At 59.3% G+C, this 22718-nt stretch overlaps 1 protein-coding gene and 1 long non-coding RNA gene across 10 annotated transcripts in view; one reads left to right on the forward strand and one right to left on the reverse strand.

Moving 5' to 3' along the window:
• The first annotated feature begins 833 nt into the window (after positions 1 to 833).
• Positions 834 to 22718, forward strand: part of SLC45A4 (solute carrier family 45 member 4) — a 67280-nt gene continuing 45395 nt past the window's right edge. For 4 of the 8 annotated variants that reach the window (XR_009490427.1, XM_059874409.1, XM_025002003.2 and 1 more), the window contains exon 1: positions 834 to 1059. Coding sequence is in view for 1 of the 8 variants with exons in the window: in XM_010811909.4 (XP_010810211.1) it covers positions 1682 to 1880 (199 nt within the window). In the remaining 7 variants the exon portion in view is untranslated. Of the gene's footprint in view, positions 1060 to 1435; positions 1881 to 1923; positions 4334 to 22718 lie in introns of those variants that run through there. The other 4 variants (XM_010811909.4, XM_025002002.2, XM_059874407.1 and 1 more) reach the window with 4 other exon arrangements.
• LOC112449594 (uncharacterized) lies at positions 4334 to 7018 on the reverse strand. Of its 2 annotated transcripts, XR_009490428.1 has the most exons (3): positions 6686 to 6873; positions 4790 to 4913; positions 4334 to 4351 (listed from the first exon to the last, which is right to left on the reverse strand). It is a non-coding gene; the product is annotated as an uncharacterized lncRNA (long non-coding RNA). The 2 variants fall into 2 exon arrangements; XR_003038188.2 differs by lacking the exon at positions 4334 to 4351 and having other exon boundaries at positions 4744 to 4913; positions 6686 to 7018.

The following is a 22718-nucleotide window of genomic DNA, read 5'->3' on the forward strand; positions in this document are numbered from 1 at the left end:
TCAGCCCAATTTACCATCCATTTCTCAAGCTGCCTCCTCCGACCTTGTCCCCAGGGGTTCCCAGAAGTCCCATCCTAGGGACTATAGCCACTCTGCTTCTTGGGTGATACCGGACTGGTGCCCCTGGCGTGGGTCGGTCTGCGAGTAGGAGGCCCCCTGGTCCAGGTCCTCTCTAGCCCTCTTTCCAGGCCTGGAAAGGCTGGAAAGGGCAGGGGGTGGGCAGCGGGGGGGCACACTTAGCGTGGGGGTTGGGGGTGGTATGGGGCTGGGAAGAAGGCCCAGGGCAGGTAGGGGAAACCGAGGGGAGGGTTTTGCTGTCGCACCTGGTGGCGGAACCCATCTCACCCGTCAGGCCGGGGGATGGAGGGAGAGTGGGATGGGAGGAGGCTGTCTGCAGAGGGACCAGGCTGGTGGCGGGCCGCGAGGCTCTTAGGACCCTCTTCCAGGAGGCGTTAGCGGAGAGGCAGGACCGGGGTGAACCGGGGAGGGGCGAGGGTGGCAGGTTCTCCCTCCCGCGGCTACCGAGGGGCACCTGCGCGGCCAGAGTCTGGGGTCACGGCTCCCGGTTAGGGTCTGCACTAAAGTCTGGAGAAGCTGGGCTGGGGGCGAACGGCAGACCCTCGCCAGAGGCCGGAGGCGGGATGCGGCCGGGGCGGGGCCGGTCCGGGGCGGGGCCGGTCCGGGGCGGGGCGTGACGGTGGGTGGGGCCCGGGGAGACCAATAGGCGTGCGCGGCTCGGGCCCCGCCCCGCCCCCCACGGCGGCTGCTGCATAGTCATGAGCTCGGGCGGCGCTGCGTCAGCGGAAGCGGCGCGCGGCGGCTGTTTCCGACCTGATAAAGCGGCGTTGTCCCCGCGCGCTGGCCGCATCCTCGCAAGCGCTCCGTTCGCGCCCGCGTCTCTCGCTGACTGACCGCCCGGCCGGCCAGCTGAGGAGCAGCCGCCGCCGGGCCCTGCCGCCGCCGCCGCCCCCGGAGCGCCGCGCCCCCCGCCGCCCCCTCCCGGCCCGGCCCGGCCGCCCCGCCGCGCCGCCGCCCCGCGGCCCCGGCCGGAGGAGACAGGTGAGCGGCCGGCCCGCTGCCCCGACCCCGCCGCACCTGGGTTCCCGGCACCTGCCGCTGCCGGCCCCCGCGTGGCCCCGGCCTCGAGCTCCGGGGCCGGCTCCCGGCCCGCTCCGGCATCCCTTCCCCGGGGAGGAGGCCCCCCACGCCACGGCCGAGAGCCTGCTCCCGCCCGCACAGCCCCGGGCTTCGGCCCCTTCCCTTCTCTGCCCGGGGTGCACCTGCCCGTCCTCGTCTCCGTCCCCTCCCACCCCCGCCCCAGCCTCCTGGAGCATCTCGGGCCCCTCCCCGCGGGGTGCGCCTTCCCCTGGACCCTGCCCCGGCCGCAGTCCTCGGCATCCCCCACCCCAGTCTTCTCGGGTTACTCTACCCGCAGGAAGCCTGGCGCCTCGGCCACCTCGGTCCCGACCCTGCCCCGCGCCCTCGGCCTGACGTCGCCAACTTCTGAGTTCAGCCACTGTTCCCTCTGCTTGAAACCCTCCTGTCCCCTGTGGCCTCGCAGGGCGGCCACACTCGGGGCTGCCCCTGTGTTTTGTTTGTTTTACCTGCACCGTCCTCTGGTCTGCTCCTTTGAAGACACCTCCGTTCCCGCAGCCAAGCTGTGCCTGGGGAAGAGGGGCCAATGCCTCGGTACACCCAGGTCCCCAGCCCCTGCCCTGCAGAAGTCCCCGCACGTTTGTCTGCATCTCTGCACCGCTCTCCCTTTCCCGAGCCGGCTCGCCTCCCAGAGCTCTTGAACTTAACCCGTTCCTCCCCAGGGTGTGTTGCTCTTGACTGGGCTGCGGGGGAACACCTTCCAGCAAAGGGCTTTTTCAGAGGAGGTATGTCAAAATGGGAGGGGTGGTGGTTTGAAAAAAAGCACAGCCTCCCAGTTAATCATTCCTAGTGATGGGGGCGGGGGTACACACTTGATCTCCTAGGGAGTGTGAGTTTTTTTTTTTCCTTTCCGAATGGGGGCACTGAGCGATCCAACCCCATCGGTTTCCTCATCTGACTCCAGCCAAAAGGGGCCTGGTCGCTCCTGGTTTTGGGGGCATCTCCTAGCCTGAGGCCTGGGAAGGGATGAGGGTTTAGAAAATGAGTGATCGAAGCCATAGTTGTGGGGTCAAATGATTGTCAGAATCGAAGCCTGCTCCTGGGAAAAGCCAGGTCGATCTTCCGGCGTTCTGTGAGTGTGCTCTGCACTTCAGTGGTAGGGTAAGGGGGAATCTTTCAGCTCTTATATTTTGCGCCTGTAGTAGGAGAAAAAGGAAGACGATAAAAAGCTGGAGGATTGGTGTATTACCCTGATGCGGTGTATTAAATGGCAGGGCATCCAAAAGAGTGACCCTAGCCGCCTTTAAAAATGAATACTTTTCCTCAGTTTTCTAGTGGATCTGAATTATGTATTCAAAGAAACAGTAAGAGTTTATTGAATGCTCAAGAGGTTTTGCAGAATCCACTTAAAGGTGGGGAGAGGCAGCGGCTGTGGCCTGGAGCTCTGTAGGTCCCAGGTGGGAATATCCTTGCGGCTGCAGAATGCTGGGGCTTCTGGAGTGGCGGGGAGGGAGGAGTCGGTTGTCTTAAAAATCTGGAATTTCAGTCCCGTTCGCGCTAATTGATAAATCATGGGCAGCAGCTGTAAAGGAAAGTAGGGGCTAGTTTGAGACGCATTTGAAATGCATATTAGGCCCTGAGTGGAGGATATGTGTGGCCTGGATGTCCCCCCGGGGAGGCTGCCCAGGGGCTCCGGGCCTGTGAGAGTGGGCCTGCTTCCCTGGCTGAGATGCGTGCTGCAGCCTCGGCCCGTGCCGCATCGGAAAAGCAGAGCAGAGATTGGACTGGGCGATCTCCAAGGTGCCTGGCAGTTTTTTTTTTTTTTTTAACATCCTGGGGCTCTTCCCTGCCCTCAGCACTGCTTGCTGGAGGTCGGGCAGGGGCGGGAGGAGCCTGGCAACAGGACCCTGGCCTCTCGGAGCTGGGAGAGCCCGCCCTGCAGGTCTGCGGGGGAGGAGGGGCTGCGGCAACGGCCGCTTGCTCCCCCATCCCCAGTGGAGAGAGCACACACGGGCATTTTCGCCTGCGTTCAGGCTGCTCGGTGTTGGGTTGGTTTTATCCGTGTTGTCAGAGGGACGGTGGGGAGGAGAGTGGACGGACTCGCTGGGGTCTGGGCTTTGCTGGCGTGTCCTGACGGCGGTGCCCGTTGGTCCCCGTCCCTCGTCTGCACCCTCTTGGCCTCCCCTGCTCGTCCTGTGGGGCCCAGCAGCCCAGCCCTGTGTAGCCGGCAGGGGTGGTTCGTGACTTAACAGCCTGTGGGCCTGGCACGGAGTAAGGGTGACTGGTGAGCGCAGTAGGTGGCAGACAACCCCAAATTGCAGTGCCCTCCCCGGGAACACCCCTGGCAGAGCCGTGTCTGTAATTTGTGGAGCCAGAACGCGCTGGAAGCCGAGTTCCCGCTGAGGACGGGCCAGGGTGCTGCTCCACGCTTGCTTCCTCTGGTTTCCCAGATTTTCTTTTTTTTTAATCACAACATAATTCCGCTGATGAAGAGACACTCAGCGAAACCCCATTAGAAGGGTTGCCTTCATCTCCAAGCCAGGAAACCTGAGAGCATTTTAGCGCTGCAGAGTGAGAATCTGACCAGAGGGGAAAAGCCTCCCAGAGGAAGAGCGGCCATAGAGAAAGGAGGTGGGAGAGGACCCCCCGGCAGGGGCTCCCAGGCCAGGCCCACCGCCCCTCCCCCACCCCTGCCCGCACAAGGTCCCCTTGTTTAGATTAGCTTAGTTATCCCACCAAAATCAATGAACAAGGATCTTTTTAATGTGGAAGTTTCAAAATGTGCTTCGAGTGGCTTTTTTTTTTTTTTAAGAGTATTAAATGCTAACCCTTGTGAAGTAAGGCACTTCCAGCTAACTCTGAGATTGTGGACATTTGAACGTGTGCGCAAAGGAAGCTTCCCTGCCTGCATTCAGACCAGACCACACGGCCATCATTTTCAACCCCCTGCCACTTAGGTAGTGGTGACCCTGGAAACGTTCCCTGGGGGCCTCATAGTATTTGTGAAGCTGCTGCTTGGCAAGTGACTTTCAGAGGAAGCATTTTAAGAAGATTAAGAGCCGCAGGCTTGCAGGGCAGCAGTGTGATTCCTGCTATTTTCAGGGCACCGACAGTGTTCCCCTCACACCCGGGTCGGCAGTAGCGCCGAGACACAGCCCGGACACTCGACACGGATGTGACGCCCAGAAGTGCGGACGGTGGTCTGTCTGGGTCCTCTGTTGAGCTTGCTCATCTTGGGGTAAGCACGCTGCTGCTGCTAGAGATGGTGGGAAAGGAAACAGGTCCTCAGGGTTGGAGAGAAGGGCTCTGAGTTCTCTTCTGCTAGTTTGGAACCTCAAGCAAAGACAGGTTGCCAGAGTCCATAGCTGGACCTGCAGGGAGCCCCCAAATGAGGGTGTGCACTGTGCCAGGCATTTGCCCCCAAGTGCAGGGTGGGGTGCTGGCTGTCCCAAAGTGGGACCCCCCCACAGCTGGAGGGTTTGCAGAGCCTTTTCGAGTCCCTGTGCAAGGCTGCCCTGGCCTCACTTCCCCACTCTGCTGGCCCTGCGCCCAGGTGAGGGAGGCTTTGTTCCACCTGGGCCGATGTTGTTTGCCTCCTCCCAAACCTGTTGCAGGATTTCACTGGCAGTGAGGGAAGCCACATTCCTGAACCAGTGCCCGAGAGGCTCTTTATTGTGCTGCCTTCAAGAAGTACCTTCCAGCCTGGGATTCTCTGTCAGCTGGTTTGCAGTTTTTGGAGTTTGCTGAAGGGTCTCTCCTGGGGCTTCACCCTTGAATCCTGGAGTCCGTTGAATTAGTTGGTGACCAAATTCTTCCCACTGGAAAGAAAGGAAGGTCTTGAGCGCAAAATCCATAACAGACCCTTAGATAAAGAGGGATTGGAAGAGAGTGGATTCGGGTCCAGATGTCATGGTTGATGAGATTTTACATACAGATTTTCCTGTACAGTTTTAGACAAACAACATTTTACTCACCATTTTAGGAAAACACATTTATCCAAAAGAGGAGGTGATTTTTGGTTTGGAAAGAGGAGTGTTTTTCCATCAGTTATTTTGAGGGGAGGGGTTTGGGGATGAACTTGGGATGTGGACGCTGGGGGGATGGTGAGGGGGGAACCAGCTGAGGGGCTGGAAGGCAGCCCTCTCATCATTGCGATCACCTGTTAAGTTAGGAGTGCTTCAGAGCGACATTCCCTTAAAGCAGAGATCTTCAGACTTTCTTGCCCCTGTTCTGTGAAATAACAAAAACTGTGGACACATTTTTAAGTTGCCATCTAGACTTTTTCACTTAAAATAACTAAACACTCTAATGATCTGATAGCCCACCCTCACCCTTTGCAAAAAGGAGCAGACTGTTTTTAACAGTTTTAACACACGTGTCTTTTCTTCCTCATCTTGTGTGCTTGCTTCATGTTTCCTTGTGGAATTTTAATATCATGCACTTTTATACTTGAAAGCCTTTTATTGATCGTTCTTCACACTTCTCTGTCACCAGAGTATACCTAAACTGCAGTTTAAAACATTTCTGTGATTGTGAAGCTGTGTTAATCCAGAAGAAATTTTTTAAAAGTATTTATTTATTTATGACTGCCTCTGTACACAGGCTCGGTGCTGTTTCTTTATGGCTGTGGTGAACATGCCCAGTAGTTGGGGCACATGGGCCCAGTTGCCTCACGGCATGTGGGATCTTAGTTCCCTGACTAGGGATTGAACTCACACCCCCTACACCAGGAGGCGGATTCCCGATCACCAGGCAGGTCCCCCAGGAGAGATTTTCATCACTGTAAATATCAGTACAGAATTGATCACAGAAGCAGAAATGTATTGCTGGTCTTGATAATTACTTGATAACTACACATAGGCAGAATGTGTCTTAAAGAGCTGGCTGGGTCCCTTTAAAGTGCCTCCATTAAAATAATTATCCCCCTGTCCTTGATGCCGGTACCCCCCCCACTCACAACAGGGACTGAGGAAGGCAGAGTATGAAGGTGACCTTGGTAGCGAGGGGTTGGGTAGGGGGGTGGGGGCCAGTAGACTTGACCACCGGCCGTGTCACAGACAGGATAACCCCGAGGATCTGTGAACTCAGAGTCTCCCATACCCGAGAACCCCGAGGGTGCTTGGCGTTTGCACACGGGCTGTAGAGTGCTGCTCTGTCACGGGGCCGGGCTTGGTGGATGGAGCAGCAGGCTGTTGTTAGATGGTGGCTTCTGTGCTCCTCTGCGTGTGCTGGGGTGTTTGGGGTTTCCTAGATGGACTGTGTTAAAGGGCACAGGACGGTGCATCTCGTACACGAGTGTGTTTTGGTTAGTGGCAATGCATTTTTATTCGGTTGGGTTAAAATGCAAGCCTGTGAACCAGTGCTGTGAGTTAAAGAGGTTTTTGTTCCCCCTGGGGGAATCCATCAGCCTACTCTGCCCAGCTTCGTTCTCGGGCCCAGGAAGAGTGTCAGCAGGGAGGAGAGTGTGCCCGCTGCTGGTCTCCAGGGCGAGGGCCCCTGGGCTGGGGGTGCAGAGGAGCCTGGCAGGTCGGGGTTTGGGAAGCAGGGCCTAACCCTAAGAAGTGGGTGGCACTGGCGTCAGTTTCCATACCTTCCTCAGAGCCGCTTGAAGTCCGGGCTGGCCTTCTCCTAGGTGAGCCAGAGATGCCCTCGAAACGTGAACATGTACTGTGTTTAGCCTAAAAGCCGGTTGACGTTAGATATGACAGCGAGTTTAGAAATTCGGCAGACTGCTCTGCCTTCCCGCCCTGGCCTGGAACAGGCTTTGGCTGGAGGCTGTAGAACGTCGTGTTGTGGGGCAGTCTGTGACATAGGGGAGGTTCCAAGTGACAGGGGGCTCCGCTGCTGGTGCTCGTGCTGGGCAGGAGGGCTGGCTGCTCTCCCAGCTCTGCGGACCCCGGTCATGTGGGTCAGCCTGCCGTCGTCCCGTCGCGCCGTTAGCAATCTGCTTAGGAACGCTTCGCCTTGGACTTGGGCAACATGTGTCCTCAGAGCGTGAGGCCGAGCCTTGGTTTCTCGAGATAAGGGAAGGTAGGAGCGAGGCATGGCCCCATCCGAGGGTCCCGGGGTGCATCCCAGGGGTGAGGCGGTGGGCCAGGCTGTGCCGCCTCCCCCGCCCTGTGGAGACCCCTGTGCCCAGATCCACGTTCACATCTTCTTGGCCGTTCGGGCCTCAGTATTAAAGGATTAGGGCCCCTGCCGTAGGGGCTTAGAGAGAGGCCTGGGCTGCTCGCGGGAAACCAGGATGTCCAGGTGACCCCACACCGAGGGGTTCGGCATGCCTGTCCTGCTCGGGGAGGTGGGGTGCTGGCGTCACCGGCGGGCTTCCTCGCATCACTTACAGTAAAAGCCGGCAGCTGGAAGCCTGGCCTTCACACCCTGGACACCACCACCCTCTGCCGGAGGGAGCCGGGCCTTCCAGGGCTGCCCCCCACCCCCGAGTGTCCATTGCAGGCAGCCGTGACTCAGTCGGGGGTGGGGGGGTTGTGGGGTTGAGGCCAGCATGTCCTTGGATTTGCCAGCATGGGGCTCAGCAAACCTCGTGGGACAGGGCAGCTGAGAGAGGGCTCAGTGCTGTTTAAAACACGTCGAGCTGGCTCATCCTCGAATTATTCAGATGTTGAAAGTGTTCTCAATTCTTAAGAGGATCGGGAGGGGCCCTGTACTGCCGTCTGCAGCAGAGACACGGTAGCGCCTGGTGCTGGTGCCGGCCCCGGCCGGGTGACCTTGGCCCAGAAGCCGCCCACAGTTCGGAGCTCCAGCCCCTGTGTTAGTGCCTGGGGAGCATAATGTGGGTTTGTTCCTGGCACTTAGCAGGCCCTGAGGGCTGGGTCTCCTGGGCAGAGCACTCGGCTCCTCCTCTAACCATGCGGCCAGGGCTGTGTTATGTGTAACAGAAAGGAGAAGGGGGCACACACAGAGAGGTCAAGCAACTTACCCCGAGCCACACAGTAAGTGGCCAAGCCCGCAAGGTCACCTTGGACCTCACCGATGAGGGTGCTGGGCCCAAGGTCTTGGGTCTCCCGCATGGCATTATGAGCCCTGGGATGCAGGAAGCCTCCACCCATATGAATATACGTGTTTCTGGAAGTCTGGGGAACGTGACTTTCTCTCTCGTGCTGTGACAGCGTTTGGAAAACATCAGTACATTTTCACAGGGCGAAATGCTTGTCGTTCACCAAATGCAGGTGAGGGTGGGGACCGCTTTCCCAGTGGGTGAACAGCAGTGGTGACTCCGATGCTGTGAACAGGAGAGGAGGCGGGAGCAGCGTGGGGGCAGGTGGGCTGGCCGCTGCCGGCCAGGTCTCAGAGACGGGCTGACTCTCAGTCCTCGGTTAGTCCCTGGCCATAGGAACCGCCTGTGCGGAGAGGCTGTGCGCGGATAAGAGCCAGTGGAAGGTGGTGGTTTGTGGTTGTGAAGGTCAGATAGGCCTTTGGTTCTGCCTCGAGCGGCAGGGAGCACCCGGAGCACCGGCTGGTTTCCACACCACTTGGGGAAAGTTTACCAGTTTTAATGTGGATTTCCTCGTGGCCCCTTAGAACCTGTCCATTTGGGGATTATTACTGTCCACCCAGCTCAGCCAGGGCTTGGAGCCCTTTAGCAGAGGTGGCCTGGGGTCTCAGGCCTGCTCCGTGGCAGGCCGGCTCCATGAGAGGGCTGGAGGACTGCTCCTGCCGCTCTGCCAACCCTGTTGGCTTTTGGCAGGAGTCCTCTATGCTCTTGACTTAAGTGACCTGGGCAGGGGCAGCTGTAAGGCCACCACGTGGATTGTCCGGGGAGGAACCCGGACCCTCAGCGAGGCCATCCGTGCTGAGCCTGGGGGGCTCTCCTTGGTAGTCCTGATGAACAGGGGTCACCGGGTGGCAGCGATGTGCCCAGGCGCCGCCCATCCTCTGAGTATTTGTGGGTGCTCACAGCCCCTGGAAGGGCCCCGGGCGTCTTTATCAGGCGCCTGTATGTGGGGACCGTGGGCAGGTTCTGTGCGAGGTGCCACCTAAGATTCGGACGTAACTTCCGAATTTGCCAAGCACTCTTGCATGGGAGGGTGCTGTCCCCACTTTATGGATGAGGAAACAGGCCCAGAGAGCTTAAGGAGTCCACGTGGAGTTCTGTCTTCTGAGTGCCTCTGCTGGAAAGTGTACTAGGGACAGCGGGAAATGCAAAAGCAGCTCTCATCTGAGCCGAGAGGCGAGAGCTGAAGGGGAGCACACAGACGAGGGGACGCAGTGCTGGCCGAGCGCTCCAGGGAGCCGTCATCACCTTCACCTGAGCCCGTTCAGGAGGGCTTCTCGGAAGCGGAGGCTCTTACGGCTGGCTCAGGAAGAGAAAGAGCCCGACTGTCCGGGCATGAGAACGCTGCTGTGGCCTTGCGTGGTGGAGGTGGAGTGGGCCTCCAGCTTCACTTTAATTAGTGACGACCTGCCCGGGTTGCCACAGAGACATGCTGGGGGAGGAGGCCCCGCCAAGCCTTCATGGCTCTGTGCCGTGCCCACCGCGGCGTGGCCTGTGGAGAGGAGCTGCCTTCAGCACGTGCACAGCGAGGCGCGTGGACTGGCCATGGACTGCCCGAGCCCCCTGCCCTGGTCAGTGTACCCCTCCCGCTCACCCAGCCGCTCTCCTGGCCTGGTTTCCCAGCTGCCCTTCTCAGGGTCTCCACGTGCTCGCACTGTGGTGGGCCTCCCCCCAGCCCCACCCAGGCAGTTCAGGAGACGGGCTCAAGTTGAGGCTGCTCGGTGAGTTCCTGCCCTGTCCCCGCGTCCCCAAGGGAAGGTGTCTGCTCTGTCTCTCTGCCCTGGATCCCCTCTTGCAGCCACAGGTCGGGGACTGGGCGGGGCTCCATCAGGCCCAGCCCTGGCTCAGGGCCCGGCCGCTAATACTCACAGCTCCTGATAACATTTCAACTTAAAACAGCCTTTCAGTGGCTAGCCTCATTTTTCACATGAGAAGTCCGTCTATTTAGGGACTGGCCATGGCTCCCCTAACTGAGAACCCCAGGCTCCCAGTTCAGCACAGCCCTTCTGAAAGCCCGGTGAGGGATGGTCACAGGAGTGAGTGGCTCGTTCCCCAACTGGCTGACATGAGGGAGCAGGATGATGTCTCGGGTTACCCTTATCATCTGAGGCTCGGGAGGGCTGGGGCTGTGTGCTCATGGGCTTAGGGAGTTAACGTCTTCCGTTTGGCGGGTAGGGGGGTGCGGTTCACATCTGAGAACAGCTCAACTACTCAGGAGATGTAGTTAGATACTGTTCCCCGGGCCCTTCAGCGAGGGGCTGGAGCAGAGGCTGCAGTAGGGGGTGGCGTCCAGGGAGGCCCCTGGGTCCAGCTGGCTCATCACCGACCACACGCCACGCTGTCCCCACGACAGGCGTTCTGGAATGGTGGCTGGTCACTGGGGGCACTAGTGCTGACGTGTGCCTTCACTGGAGAAGCTCCCCCGGGGCTCCATGGGTCCTGACCGGGACCGGCAGGGACCCTGTGTCCTGCCCGCCTGGCAGGCCGAGCCTGCCCCCCATCCCCCTGCTGCTCCCGGAGACGGGCCCTTCACGACCGGCTCCCAAGGGAGCTGCCCTCACGCTGGGCACAGGCCGACAAAGGGCGGTGACAGTAGGCAAAGGCAAATAGGTAGTGGTAGCTTTGTAGTGGGCGTTTGGGACCTGTGTCCGGTGACCCCGACCTGACCGTTCACCCGTGTTTTCAAGGGCGGAGGCAGGCCTGTGCCTGTTGGCCTGGTGGAATGCCTCGCTGCGGCAGGGTGCAGGGGAGACCCAAAGGTGCTGGCCCATGGGCCCAGGGCCCTGGTCAGAGTTTGGCCTGGCTGAGTCTTATTTTTACCACAATCTGGTCTTAAGCCCCAAACCAGGATTTTTCAACCTTTTTTTCAAACCATTCTTTTTTTTTTTTTTGCACATTTCCACCCCAGGAAGATCTTGTCTGGATTCACACTTTTTTTTTTAATTGCAAGACTTTTATGCATGCAGTATTCCTTTCCCAGCATAACTGCCTTCTCCTGACACCCCTGAAAGTTAAGCCCCAAGGGATCCCACGAGGCCCACTGCCGGGCACCTTTGCGGTTCCATCTCATACTCTGGAGCAAGCACTGTGTGTTTCTTCTATGTTGTAGATGTGACACTGGTAGGTGAGTCGCTCTTTTACATTAAACAGGGCCTGCATGTTCGGTTTACATGGAGTTGCCGTTAGGTTCCGTTTTCTTTTTTTTTTTTTTTAGGCTCCGTTTTCCTAACGCTGACCACAGTGGCCACACGCCTGGGAGCCCAGTGCCGGGTTCTGATGTCTCAGGTGGACTCCGGGTCCTGAGGGCACCCGGACGACCCAGATTTGCCTACACTTCCTGCTTACTGTCTTGCTTCCGAGGGTCAGTTTGAAGGCTGAAGCGTTTTGTCTTGATGTGATGATCAGTTGACCAAGCATTTCAGAGTCCCTCTTTCGTACTTGTGTGGAGGTCGCAGGGGTTGCCAGCTCCGATGCCCTGGGGTGATGGCAGGTGGGTGGTCTGGCTGCATCTGTCTCATCCTGCTGGTGGTGGGGAGCAGGTGGCATGCACAGGCAGAGCCAGGGAGTTAGGTCCCTATGGGGGGGCAGGCGGGGCTCAGGGACACAGCAGTGGGGGGTGACATCCCACCTCGGGCCTGGCCACCGCTGGGAGCCTTCCACTCATGGGCCCAGGGGCACCGGGAGAAGCGAGCAGGCCACGTGAGGGGAAGAGTCTGTTGGAGATAGGGTGGCCTTCCACGGAGGGGCCTGGTCAAGCTGCAGTGACGGGTCAGCGTGGGCGCCTGCCTGTGGGACCAGCTTCCTGCCGCCTGCTGTCCTAGTGGGAGCTGACAGCTGTGGGTTTATTGTGGCTTGGGTTCTGGACAGCGTCCTGAGGAGCCCAAGTCTAGTGGGTTTGGGGTTTAGGCCCCTTATGCACAGGTCCCATCCCCCTTCCCCAGCGCTGCAGGCGGGCTCCGTCCCTCATATGCAGGGCAGCCTTGGAACAACTTGAGGGCAGCTTGAGCCCCGTGATGCGTATGCGCCAGGCTAATGTGTGTGCGCCAGGCTGATGCATGTGCGCCAGGGTGATGCGTGTGCGCCGGGCTGATGCGTGTACGCTGGGGCTGATGTATGCACGGGGCTGATGCGTGTGTGCCGGGCTGATGCGTGTGCTCTGGGCTGATGCATGTGCGCCGGGGTGATGCGTGTGTACCAGGGTGATGCTTGTGCCCCGGGCTGATGCGTGTGTGCCAGGGCTGATGCGTGTGCGCCGGGGTGATGCGTGTGCGCTGGGCTGATGCGTGTGTGCCAGGGTGATGCGTGTGCTCTGGGCTGATGCGTGTGCGCCGGGGTGATGTGTGTGCTCTGGGCTGATGCGTGTGCGCTGGGCTGATGCGTGTGCGCCAGGGTGATGCGTGTGTGCTCTGGGCTGATGCGTGTGTGCCGGGCTGATGCGTGTGCGCTGGCGGCACGGTGAGAGGCCGGATGAGGGAAGAAAGCCTGGCCTGGGTTAGCTCTGAACTGGGGGTGCAGCGCCTGGCAGACGGCCTGGAGCCGGGCGCGGAAGGAAGAGCCAGACTGTGTCTGAGGGAGACAGTGATGCCCAGGCTCCTCGTTTGAAGTCGGCGTACAGATCAGATTATAGTGTTATCTGGAGTACGGCTTGTGTTTGGTTATGAAACATGAGACCTGTGTTTTGCTGACCTGTTTTTTTCCTCACTCATCCCTCCCCAGCTCTGTCCTGGGTTACTTTTCCAAATGAATGAGCTAATACAACATACGGAAGGTTCAAAACAAGCTCATTATCACCCTAGCAAGCCAACTATATAACATTTACTCAGGACTCCTCTACAGACATCAAGGCTTGCTGGGCTGACTTTATTTCATTTGATAGGATGACAGTCGTTTTACTTACAGTGGTTTGTACTTTTGTCTGTTCCTTTAGGATCGACTCTAGTAATGGTGGTTTGATCTTTCTGCTGTTAGCAGGTCTATGTGTCTCATAAATGCCCAGCTCCGTAACAATCAGGGCTGGCCCCTGTTGGTTTCTGTTTCATCTGCCTTTTGTTTGTTTCTGCCTAAATTGCTCAACTACATTCTAAAGGAAATTACAAAAGGAAGGACTGACCTTAAAAAGTTATGAGAAGATGATGTAACAGCCATATCCCAGCAACAATGCCCCTGACCGGTTGAGTAACTGCATGTATGCCCTGCTCCCTGTTCCCCAGCCAGGGTGGTTCTCTGTCCAGTTGGGTCATGGATCCTCTGAGACTGCTGAACGCTATGGACCTCCTTCTCACAAAAATGTGGAAACACCATCTTACTTGTGCGTTAGGGGGTATCACAGCTCTCCTGGCACCCCTAGGATGTGGGCCAACAGGCCCTGTCTGGAGCCAGGTTAAGGACCCGCCAGGTGGGCTGGCTGCTCTGTCTCCTGGAGTGGCTAGCTCTGGCCTTGGGCTGGAGATCAGCCCCCAGGTGATGGCTGGTGGTGTTTCCCAGCTGCTGTGACGAGTCGAGCAGTGACCGCCCGTTGGACTCAGGCATCCATCCTGGGCCCTGGAGAGCCTGGAAGCTGTGGGCAGAGCGCCTGCCGGGGATGCTGTCGTGCCTGTGACGTTAGGATGCTCCAGTTCACTTTGTGGGGAATGTAGGGTAGTTAAAATTAGCAGCGAGAGCCTCCGAGAGTCAAGGTTGTCCAAGAGCGTTGAGCAGTGTCACATTGAGATCAGGCTCGGGGTGGCGGGTGGAATTCCCAGCCAAGCCGCAGTGGAAGGGTCAGGCCTGCAGCTGCAGCTCTCACGGGCCCTGACGTCGGCCCCGAGAGGGTCTCGAGAGGGGCATGGGGTTAGATCTCTGCCTGTGCTGCCCCTGATGTGGTTACCCTAGAGCCAGATGTGTGCATGGCTTGGGGAGTGGGCCCCCTGCACCTGCAGGTTCCCTGTGCATGGAGCCCAGGGCGGCCGCACTGCAGTTCCGTGGTGTAAGGCCTTGAGGGCCTGTGGGCGGTCCTGGGTAGAGCAGTGCGCCCTGCCTTTCGTGTGCGTATTAAGCAATGTGTATAGCATTGTTTATCTAAGTGCATAGTGTGACATGCCATAGCACACGTAATTACACATAAGTAACGTGTATGACCGGAGAAGGCAATGGCACCCCACTCCAGTACTCTTGCCTGGAGAATCCCATGGACGGAGGAGCCTGGTGGGCTGCAGTCCATGGGGCTGCTAAGAATCAGACATGACTGAGGGACTTCACTTTCACTTTTCACTTTCATGCATTGGAGAAGGCAATGGCACCCCACTCCAGTGTTCTTGCCTGGAGAATCCCAGGGACGGGGAAGCCTGGTGGGCTGCCTCCATGGGGTCACACAGAGTCAGACACGACTGAAGTGACTTAGCAGCAGTAGCAGCAGCAATGTGTATGACAGTCTACTATCGTAATGTGTATTTTATTTCAAGTTCCTTGGAGGATGTCTAGGGTTCTAGTTGCCCCACCAGCTCCTTTTCATTGATGACATGAGGGACAGGGTGTTTCTTAGGACCGTGATGGAGGGTCTGAAGCTACAGTGCCAGGCGTCCGCTGGGCCTGCTTGGCGGGCTCCCGATTCAGAGGAGTGAGGGGCGGCCTCCTCTGCTCTGACAGAACAGGAGGGCCTGGGGTGTTCTCCAGCCTTCCCCATGGGCCTTCTCCAGGCCCCCTCTGCAGAGGGACCCCTCTGGTCTCTGGCACGCAGCCACTTATTTCCTCTGGAGACAGGCCATGTGATCCTTTCCAGCCCAGCTTCTCTCAGCTGGGCAAACCCGGAGTCCCTCCCGCCGCTTACAGCGCCGCCTCTTCATACTCTTCAGATGAAGAGCGCACAGCCGTCCCTGATCATTCTCAGCAATCTGCTACCCCGTCTGCAGCCCTGAAGATTAGAATCCCGTCCTCACGGAAAGCCATGAGGCACATCACGTCTCTGTGACTTTATGCTCCACTCTGATGCTTGTCTGTCCTGTGTGAAAGGTGAAGTAGAGGTCGTTTTGAACTAAAGACTTTTGATCGGGCCAGGTTGCAATTTCCGCCTGGAAAGGAACCAGCCCGCCCCGTGCCTGGCCCTCACCTCCCGCCCGGCCTACCCTGTGAGCTGCCAGTCTCCGACCGCCTGACCCCTGCTTTTGGCGGAGGGTTCCCACGAAAAACCAAGACCAGGATGGGGCTCTGGCCTCTCCCCGCCAGTGTCCGTTGGTTTCCCAGCCCAGCAGTGACACTGTTGACAGGCTCACAACAGCGCTGGGACGCAGTATCGCCGGCTGGGCTGCTGTTTGTCCCCCTGAGAGCCCAGCAGTCACCATCCTGCAGCTTCTGGGCAAGCGACCTAGTGCGTCAGTTTTCACATCTGCAAACTGGGGCTAAGAACGTTTACTGCATGGGACTGTTGCAAGGACGGAGCGAGCTCGCACACACAAAGCGCCATGAACAGTAGTTGGCACCCAGGAGGTCCGCTCAGAGTTTCAGCTGCCGTTATGCACCCACACGAAGCATGAGAATGCAGCACTAGGGAGGGGCTTGGCGGCTCCCGGGAGGGAGGGATGCGCTCCGGCAGGAGAGGACCTCCCAGGCCCGTGCACACCCGGGTCGGGGCAGGAGTGTGTGTCGTCATGCAGGGCAAAGCCAGCACCGCCAAGTGTGGGGCCGTGTGGCTGGGCAGGAGTCTGGCGGGGGCCGGCAGCTGGGCTGGCCCGGCGCGTTTGGCTGCGCGTCCTGGCTGGGGCTGTGGACTCAGGCGGTGTGTGAACAGAAGCGTGCGCAGGTGGCCGAGCCGCTGTCTGCTGTGTCCCCCGTGCTGGGCCACGAGCATGGGGTCAGGTCTGTGAGCGCGGTAGGGAGTGGGGCAGTGTGCGGACCGAGGGGCTCATCCCGCCTGGGATCCTGCGGGCAGCAGCCAGCTGGTGCCCAGAGGCGCCCAGGCTGCTGCCAGCCTGACTCCCTGGCCCAGCGTGAGTCCGCTGCAGCCCTCGGGGAGGGTGGTGCGGTGAGTCGCACAGTGAGCCTTTTATGGTCTGAAGTTTTTTCTCTTTTTTTTTTTGGTGGGGGTGCCCACAAGCGCCTGGCATGTGGGATCCCTGACCAGGCATTGAACCCACAGCCCCCGCAGTGGAGGCACTGGGGAAGTTCCCCAAAGTGTTTTCTTGACAGACTTAACCAGATGCCCCAAAGAATAACTTCTTTAACCAAATACATAATTTTTCTATTTGTAGTTAACTGCCTTTAATTGGCTGTTGCGCCAGCCCGGCCATCCTTCCACTCCCAAGGATGTTCCGTGCACCCCGGGAGACAATGGGAAATGCAGGCGCCCCATGAAGGGTTCTCCAGGGGGCCAGCCCTGGGGAGCTCAGCGGGCCTTGCAGGAGGGAGGGTGGTTCCGGGGGCGGTGCGCAGCCGGCTTTCCTGGCCCTGCTGGATGCAGGCTCCCTTGTGCAAACACCGCCGAGCCTCCAGGTGACCTCACCTGTCAGTCGCCAGGGCAGCTGAGTCATGACGCTGTAAATTATATCCGCCAGGGCAGGTTTGTAGCTGCGGTTATGTCTTCTCCCTGTTAAAATTAGTCTCGAGGAGAGAGTAAGGTGGTGTGCTGAGTTTCTCGCTCATCATTTACAGGCTTCCCACAGGCCCTGCAGGCCTTTGTCCTTTGATAGTGGTGCCCTCGGTGTGCGGTTCTGAACGGGATCAGAGCTGCTGGCCATGGGGGAGGAGGGACAGTGCCCGCAGCCTGGAGCAGCAGCGGCTGGCCCAGGTCGGGCAGCAGCCCTGGGTCCCTGTCTGCCCTTTGCCTCTCTGCTGTTCTCAGTGTCCAGGGACGGATGCTGACCCCACGAGGGGCACCCCACCCCTGGCGGCTGGCCAGGAGGTGCCTTCACAGGGCTAGCCGCACCCTGCTGTGAGTGCTCTGTGAAAGGCAATTGGTTCTGTTTGCTGGGGGCAGGTGTGCGCATGGGGAAGACAGCAGTGTCGAGGCAGGACTGCTGCTAAGGGGACAGCGGGGTCTCGCGGGGACAGTGGGCAGGAAACAGGTCCGCTGCAGATTCGTGCAGTCACTGCATTGCGCCCGATGGGGAAGCGCTTGCTTGGGAACGGTGACTTATTCTGAAAAGGCTCTAAGCTGGTCTAGGAGTCTGTAAAGGTGCAGTAAGGTGCGTTTGCAGCTCGCATGCTTTTGTGTCCTGCTGTGGTCTGTTTCCAGTGAGTGCCCATGGGGGCTGCCCCCCACCCCAGCCTAGGAGCTCCCCGGGAGTGCAGAGGGGCGCTTGCCACTAGCCTCTGCGGGTCCTCCATGTCTGTGCCCAAGCCCCATCTTTCTGGCCCAGAGTTGAAAACCAGAGGGGCCATGAGCTCAGACTCCTGCCTCCCTGGGCTGGGAGGGGGCACAGCCCAGGGGCTCCCAAAGGGCCGAAGCCAAGCTGGGCTCCCTTGTGCCTTTGAGGCAGCGTTCATTCAGGAGAAACCCAGAAGGAGGGCCCCCCGGGTCTCCCCACCCGCCTTCCCCCACGTGACACCCCCACCCCTTCAGGCGGCCTTGGGTGTGTCCTGCCTGAGACGCTGTGGACACCCAGCTTGTGGACTGACGTCAGGGGCTGAAAAGCCCCCTCACTGGTTCTAGAAGTGTTGCTCAAACTCAAGATCTAGCGTCTTCAGACACCGTTTTGGGAAGACAGAAATGTCACAACTGCAGACTCTCTGGGCTCCGTCAGGCGGGCCTCAGGGAGTGTGTGCAAGCCCGTGCGCTTGGTGCTGCTCCTCTGCCTCTGCAGCGGTCAGTGCCAGCCTCTGTCTCGGCCTTCCCCGTGTGCCTGTCCTGGGGAGCGCCGTCAGTGAACGTGGGTGCAGAGGGCACCAAGGGGACGCAGGCTGGCAGGACGGAGTGGGAGGCCGGCGGCTCGGTGGGCTTCACGGCCTGGAAGCGAGTCCTCTGAAGTGGGTCCTTGTGCACCACACCGGGATGTGGGTCTGGGCCGCACAGTGGGCCCATCGCCCTGGATGGGGCAGTCAGCGATGCTGGAGTGAAGGATGGACGGACATGGGAACCGCTTGTGCTGCAGCCCCGGCAGGGCCGGCCGTGCGTGAGGCTGTGGCTCTGAGCTCACAGTGATAGGTGGGTCCCTGACTTGGGAAGGTCTGTTGAGATGTTGGGGTGTCGGGCATGGCCCCAGCGGCTGCTGTTGCAGAAGCCATCGGGCCAAGGTCCCACGGGTGGGGTAGGCGGGGACCCACGGTCCTTTCTCCCTTGCTGGACCCCCAGGGATGGTGAGCTTGTGCTTGGAGGCAGCCTCCTGGGGTGGGGGACACCCGCTGTGGAGCCAGGCTGACCCTGAGTCCCGCTTACCGCCCTCTTTCTGGTTCTGCCTCTCCGGTCACCTGTTCTCTGCAGTCGTCCTGGCGGGAGGGTCAGTGCACAGGGTGGACACCCCGGATGGCTGCAGCTGAAAGGGTGCTGACTCTCTCCCCTGTGAGGCCCCTGGGGACAGCGATGAGCCCCTGGGCCTGGGCGGGGGCCGCGCCCAGGAGGACCTGCTGGAGGGAGCAAGAAGCTTCCTGAGTCTCGGCGTCTTCACAGGACTTGGACGAGCACAGGCCAACTTGGCGTTGGATTACGCTTTTATCCCCCAGGAGAGAAACCAAATAAACAGAATAGAGTTACTTCGGGCCCCTGGCCAAACGAGGCATATTTTGGATCTGGTGACCTTTTCCTTTGGGTCACTAATCACTGGAGAAGGTTTTGACCGTATTCCATTTCAGAATAGGAAGAACAGCTTATTTTTCAGAGTGGCAAATAAGGAAAAGAATGAAAGTATCTCGGAGTCTCTGTTTCCAGAGGCTCCCCCGGGAGGAACATTTTTATAGACACCACACGTCCTCGCCAGCCCTGGCCAACTTTCCGTCCCGGCGTGCCGGGGTGTTCTGTGAGCCGGCCAGCGCCTGGGAAGCCGGCACCTGCCCACGTCCCTGCAGCCTGCCGGCCACATGGGGGCCCTGCGCTGGGCTGCCCAGCTCTCCTGGGATCTTCGTAGATCACGAACCTCAGCATTTTCACAACTGCCCTGTAGAAAGTCACTGTCATCACTGAGTCCCAGAGCGCTTGTGGCCATAGTCAAAGCCGGGGATGGGGTGTGACGTCAGCCCTCGTCGAGGCCACAGGAGGCGCCCCACCACCGCTCTCCTCGGCCGTGGTACCTGGCGCAGGTGCAGGCAGCACGTGCGTGACTGTACAGCGGAGGTGCTGCCTTGCGTGGACACGTGTGCCGGGCGAGGGCTGGGCGCCGACCGCCAAGCGTCGTGGCCTTTCCTCCTGGCTGCCTTGACCTTGCGCTGCCGCCAGGGTTGTAACTGAGTGTGAGTCCCTGTCTGCGTCGCCACCTCTCACTGTGCCTTTAAGCTACGGAGAGGTCGCCCGGGAGGATCCCTGTGGCTGAGCACCGAGGGGACGAAGCCCTCTTTGGTCGGGGCCAGGGATTGCCCTAAATGCCTCGGCAGACTCAGAGCTGGCATCGACCCGGCAGTTCTGGGGAACCCGAGACCTTCTCGGCGTCCTCGTTTGTCTCTCCTGCTGCTGCCTCTCCCGTGTGTCCCGGGGTGCCGGTCCTAGGACGCTGCACGAGAAGCCCGAGGGGGCCCAGAATCCGGGGCTGGCGGGGGATGGGATGACTTAGACCTCAGCCTGCTCAGAGGGGACTGCTGCTCGCTTCTCAAGGGCTAAGCACTCAGTGCCCCCAGCTCTTCTCAGCACAGAGACTCATGGTGTCCTTGGGGGTCCTGGGCTTGGCTCCCTACCCCCACAAGGCTCTGCATACAACTCAGGATATCGGAGGGTCATTTGGTGGTGAGGTTTTGGGGTTTGGATGTAGCAAACTGTAAAATAACAGAGCTTGGGCGGCTTATCGATGGTGCACAGTATTGGCTGCCTGGTGCTGGGCCCATGCGGAGCCAGCTCGCGCCGCCGGGGCTGCCCTGCCAGGCTGGGCGAGGCCATCCGGACTGGGGTGGAGGCCGCTCATCCCCGCCTCACCCAGCCTGTGCCACTTGCAGGGAGCCCTGGGGCCTGAGGAGGTGTGGAGACTAGTGCCGGCCCCACAGCTGCGCCCGCGTGTCCGGCTCCAGCCACAGGTCCCAGGCTGCGCAGTTTGCGCCGCGCCGTGGGTCTGTCCTGGCCGAGACAGGCGAGCACGCGGGTCAGGCACAGCCCCTCCTGCGGGCCGGTGTCGTGTGGGTGTCCCTGTGAGGGCTGGGGAAGGAAGGGACAGGATGGTCATGGTGGAACGGGGGAGCCCCTGCCCTGTGGCAGCCACGGCTAAGACCTCTAGCCCTGTCGCACGCGGCTCCTGGCAGGCGGGCAGCGTGGACACAGGCTCCCTCCTGGTCTTGGCCAGGTCCCTCCCCTCCAGGCACCTGAAAGCGGGGGTGGGGGGCCAGAGGGAGCCCCGTGGCCAGCTGGTGAGTTGCCCGCCCCGCTCTCCTGTTTTCTGAGCCCACTCCTCCTCAAGGGTCATCCCAGGGTCATCCTAGCGGCGGGCAGGTACCGGACAGGGGAGGTGTGGTCAGCCGCTCCGTGCCTGCCTTTACAGAGAGGGGCTTCACTTGGTTCTGATAACCAAGTAGAATCCGTAAGCTAAATTTATGCTTTTACAATAACTTTATCACTTTTAGTGACAACCCTGGGTCAAAATCCTCGTAAAGCTAACGGTGTAGTCGTTGTTAGAGCACCCTCTTGTTCTGGGCTGTTCACGCCCAGAGTAGAGCCTGTCCAGTAGCTCAGATTCTCAGGGAGCTAGCTGGTTCCCGGTGTTGGGTGGTTGGGGTCCTTATGATTGAGTACCTGCCCAGCGCATCCCTTGCCACACACGTGGCGGGGGTTTCCAGAACTGTCCTCACGGCCCGGAGGCCTGCGCTGCTGCGGTGTAACCCCCTCTCCAGGGGGGGCCGTGGGCGGAGGCTGCGCACGTGCTTCAGGCCTGGCACCCACGTCTCTGCTCCGTTTCCCACCTTGAGGTCGGAAGCTCAGCTGCTTCCAGGGTGTTTGGACTCACGGATGCTGACCCCCTGTATCTATGCAGAGCCTGCCGTGCTCTATCTTGGAAGCGTGGCGTCCCAGGAGCCAGGATGTCGGGGTCCAGGTCTGGGGGACCCTGGGTGAGTCTTCTTCCCCACCGGGTTCGGGGAACCCTTCTGCTCGAGCTGCCCGCTTGCCAGCAAGGCTCTCGTATCCCCTTGCGGGCCCCTTGTCCCCTGGGCGGCAGCTGCTGTTGTGACTTGGCATCCCATCCCCGCTGAGTGGCACGCTGACGTACTAGGCGTAAAGCTGCCCAGATGAAGTCAGGGTGAGGGGCAGTCTGGAGCCGGTCACGGGCCTGGCTGTCGGGGTGCTGACTGACCAGGTCCCTGGGTGTCACCTCTTGGCCCACCGTCCCCCTGCTGCCTGCATCTGGTCACCAGGAGACTCACCTGTCTGTCAAGAAATTAAGTTTAAATCAGATTTGAGCAGTAATGCTCCTTATTCGCTTTCATCCCAACCATCATCTTAAAATCTCCTTTTAATTAACTCCGTTTCCAGTTCCTTCTGCCTGCTGGGTTGTTTGCTTGAGCGCCTGGCACTGCACCCCTGATCAGGAGCCACGGTCCTGCCCTCCTGTGCCCTGCGGCCCAGGACGGGTGGGCAGGGGCCCTGGGGCCTGGGGACCCAGGGCAAGGCGGCTTGCTCCCCTCCAGCTGCTGCTGTTCCTTCTTTTTTTCCGTTGTAAAACTGCTTCTTTGGGAGCTTTCACTTCTCATGTAGGCAAGTCCCAAGCTAATATTTATCCTGTGAAGTATCTTAAAAATGCTGGAGGGCAAGTTATTTGCAGAGAGCTTTATCAGTCTTTGAAAGAGAGTCATTGTTACATTGATAAACTGAGGCACTGCTTACAATAGGCAGATTGTGTTTGAACTTGCAACCTTTAATGCAACAGTTAGTTTTTGTTAACAGACGGAACGGTGTTGGCTGTTCTGGTAAAGAGGTCTTTCTCCTTGTGTTTTTGTTTGTCACGGGCATGCACTGGGAGGGGGAGACCTGGCGCCCAGCGCTGGTTTTGTAATACATTCAGGTGTTACTCGTTTTATGATTGGCAGGCTTTTCAGGAACGCGGACTTTGTACGTGGAGCCCTCGGTTTTTATGAGTCGTCCCTTTAAAAGTGGAGGTGCTGCCTTTCAGAGGGAAAGCTGCCTCACCATGCAGTCTTCAAAGACTCAGCAGTGTGCATGAAATAAAAAATGATAGGAGTAACAAGAATGTGCAGAAGGTGGTATTATTTATGTGTGGTCAGGAGGTTTCAGGTCTAAAGGGAAACACTCTGATGATGAACTAAGAACTTTCCTGAGGCCATTACTTTTCAGTGGAAGGAGTGGCTTCCTGGGTCTTCGCTGGAGCCTGCTTCCCTACACGGCAGCCCCTCTCGACTCTGAGCGTCCGGGTAGGAGGTGGGGAAGTCCTCTGGGGGTGGGAGGATGTCCAGGGCCGTAGCACCAAGCACCCTCGAGTTCCTGCCCCTGCCTCCTGCCCCGGGGTCTGGGGTGGAGGTGAGTGCTGCGGCTTCTGTACAGGGACAGACGTGGGGACTC

The sequence above is a fragment of the Bos taurus genome, chromosome 14, assembly GCF_002263795.3.
Source record: "Bos taurus isolate L1 Dominette 01449 registration number 42190680 breed Hereford chromosome 14, ARS-UCD2.0, whole genome shotgun sequence".
In the NCBI taxonomy this organism is placed as follows: domain Eukaryota; kingdom Metazoa; phylum Chordata; class Mammalia; order Artiodactyla; family Bovidae; genus Bos; species Bos taurus.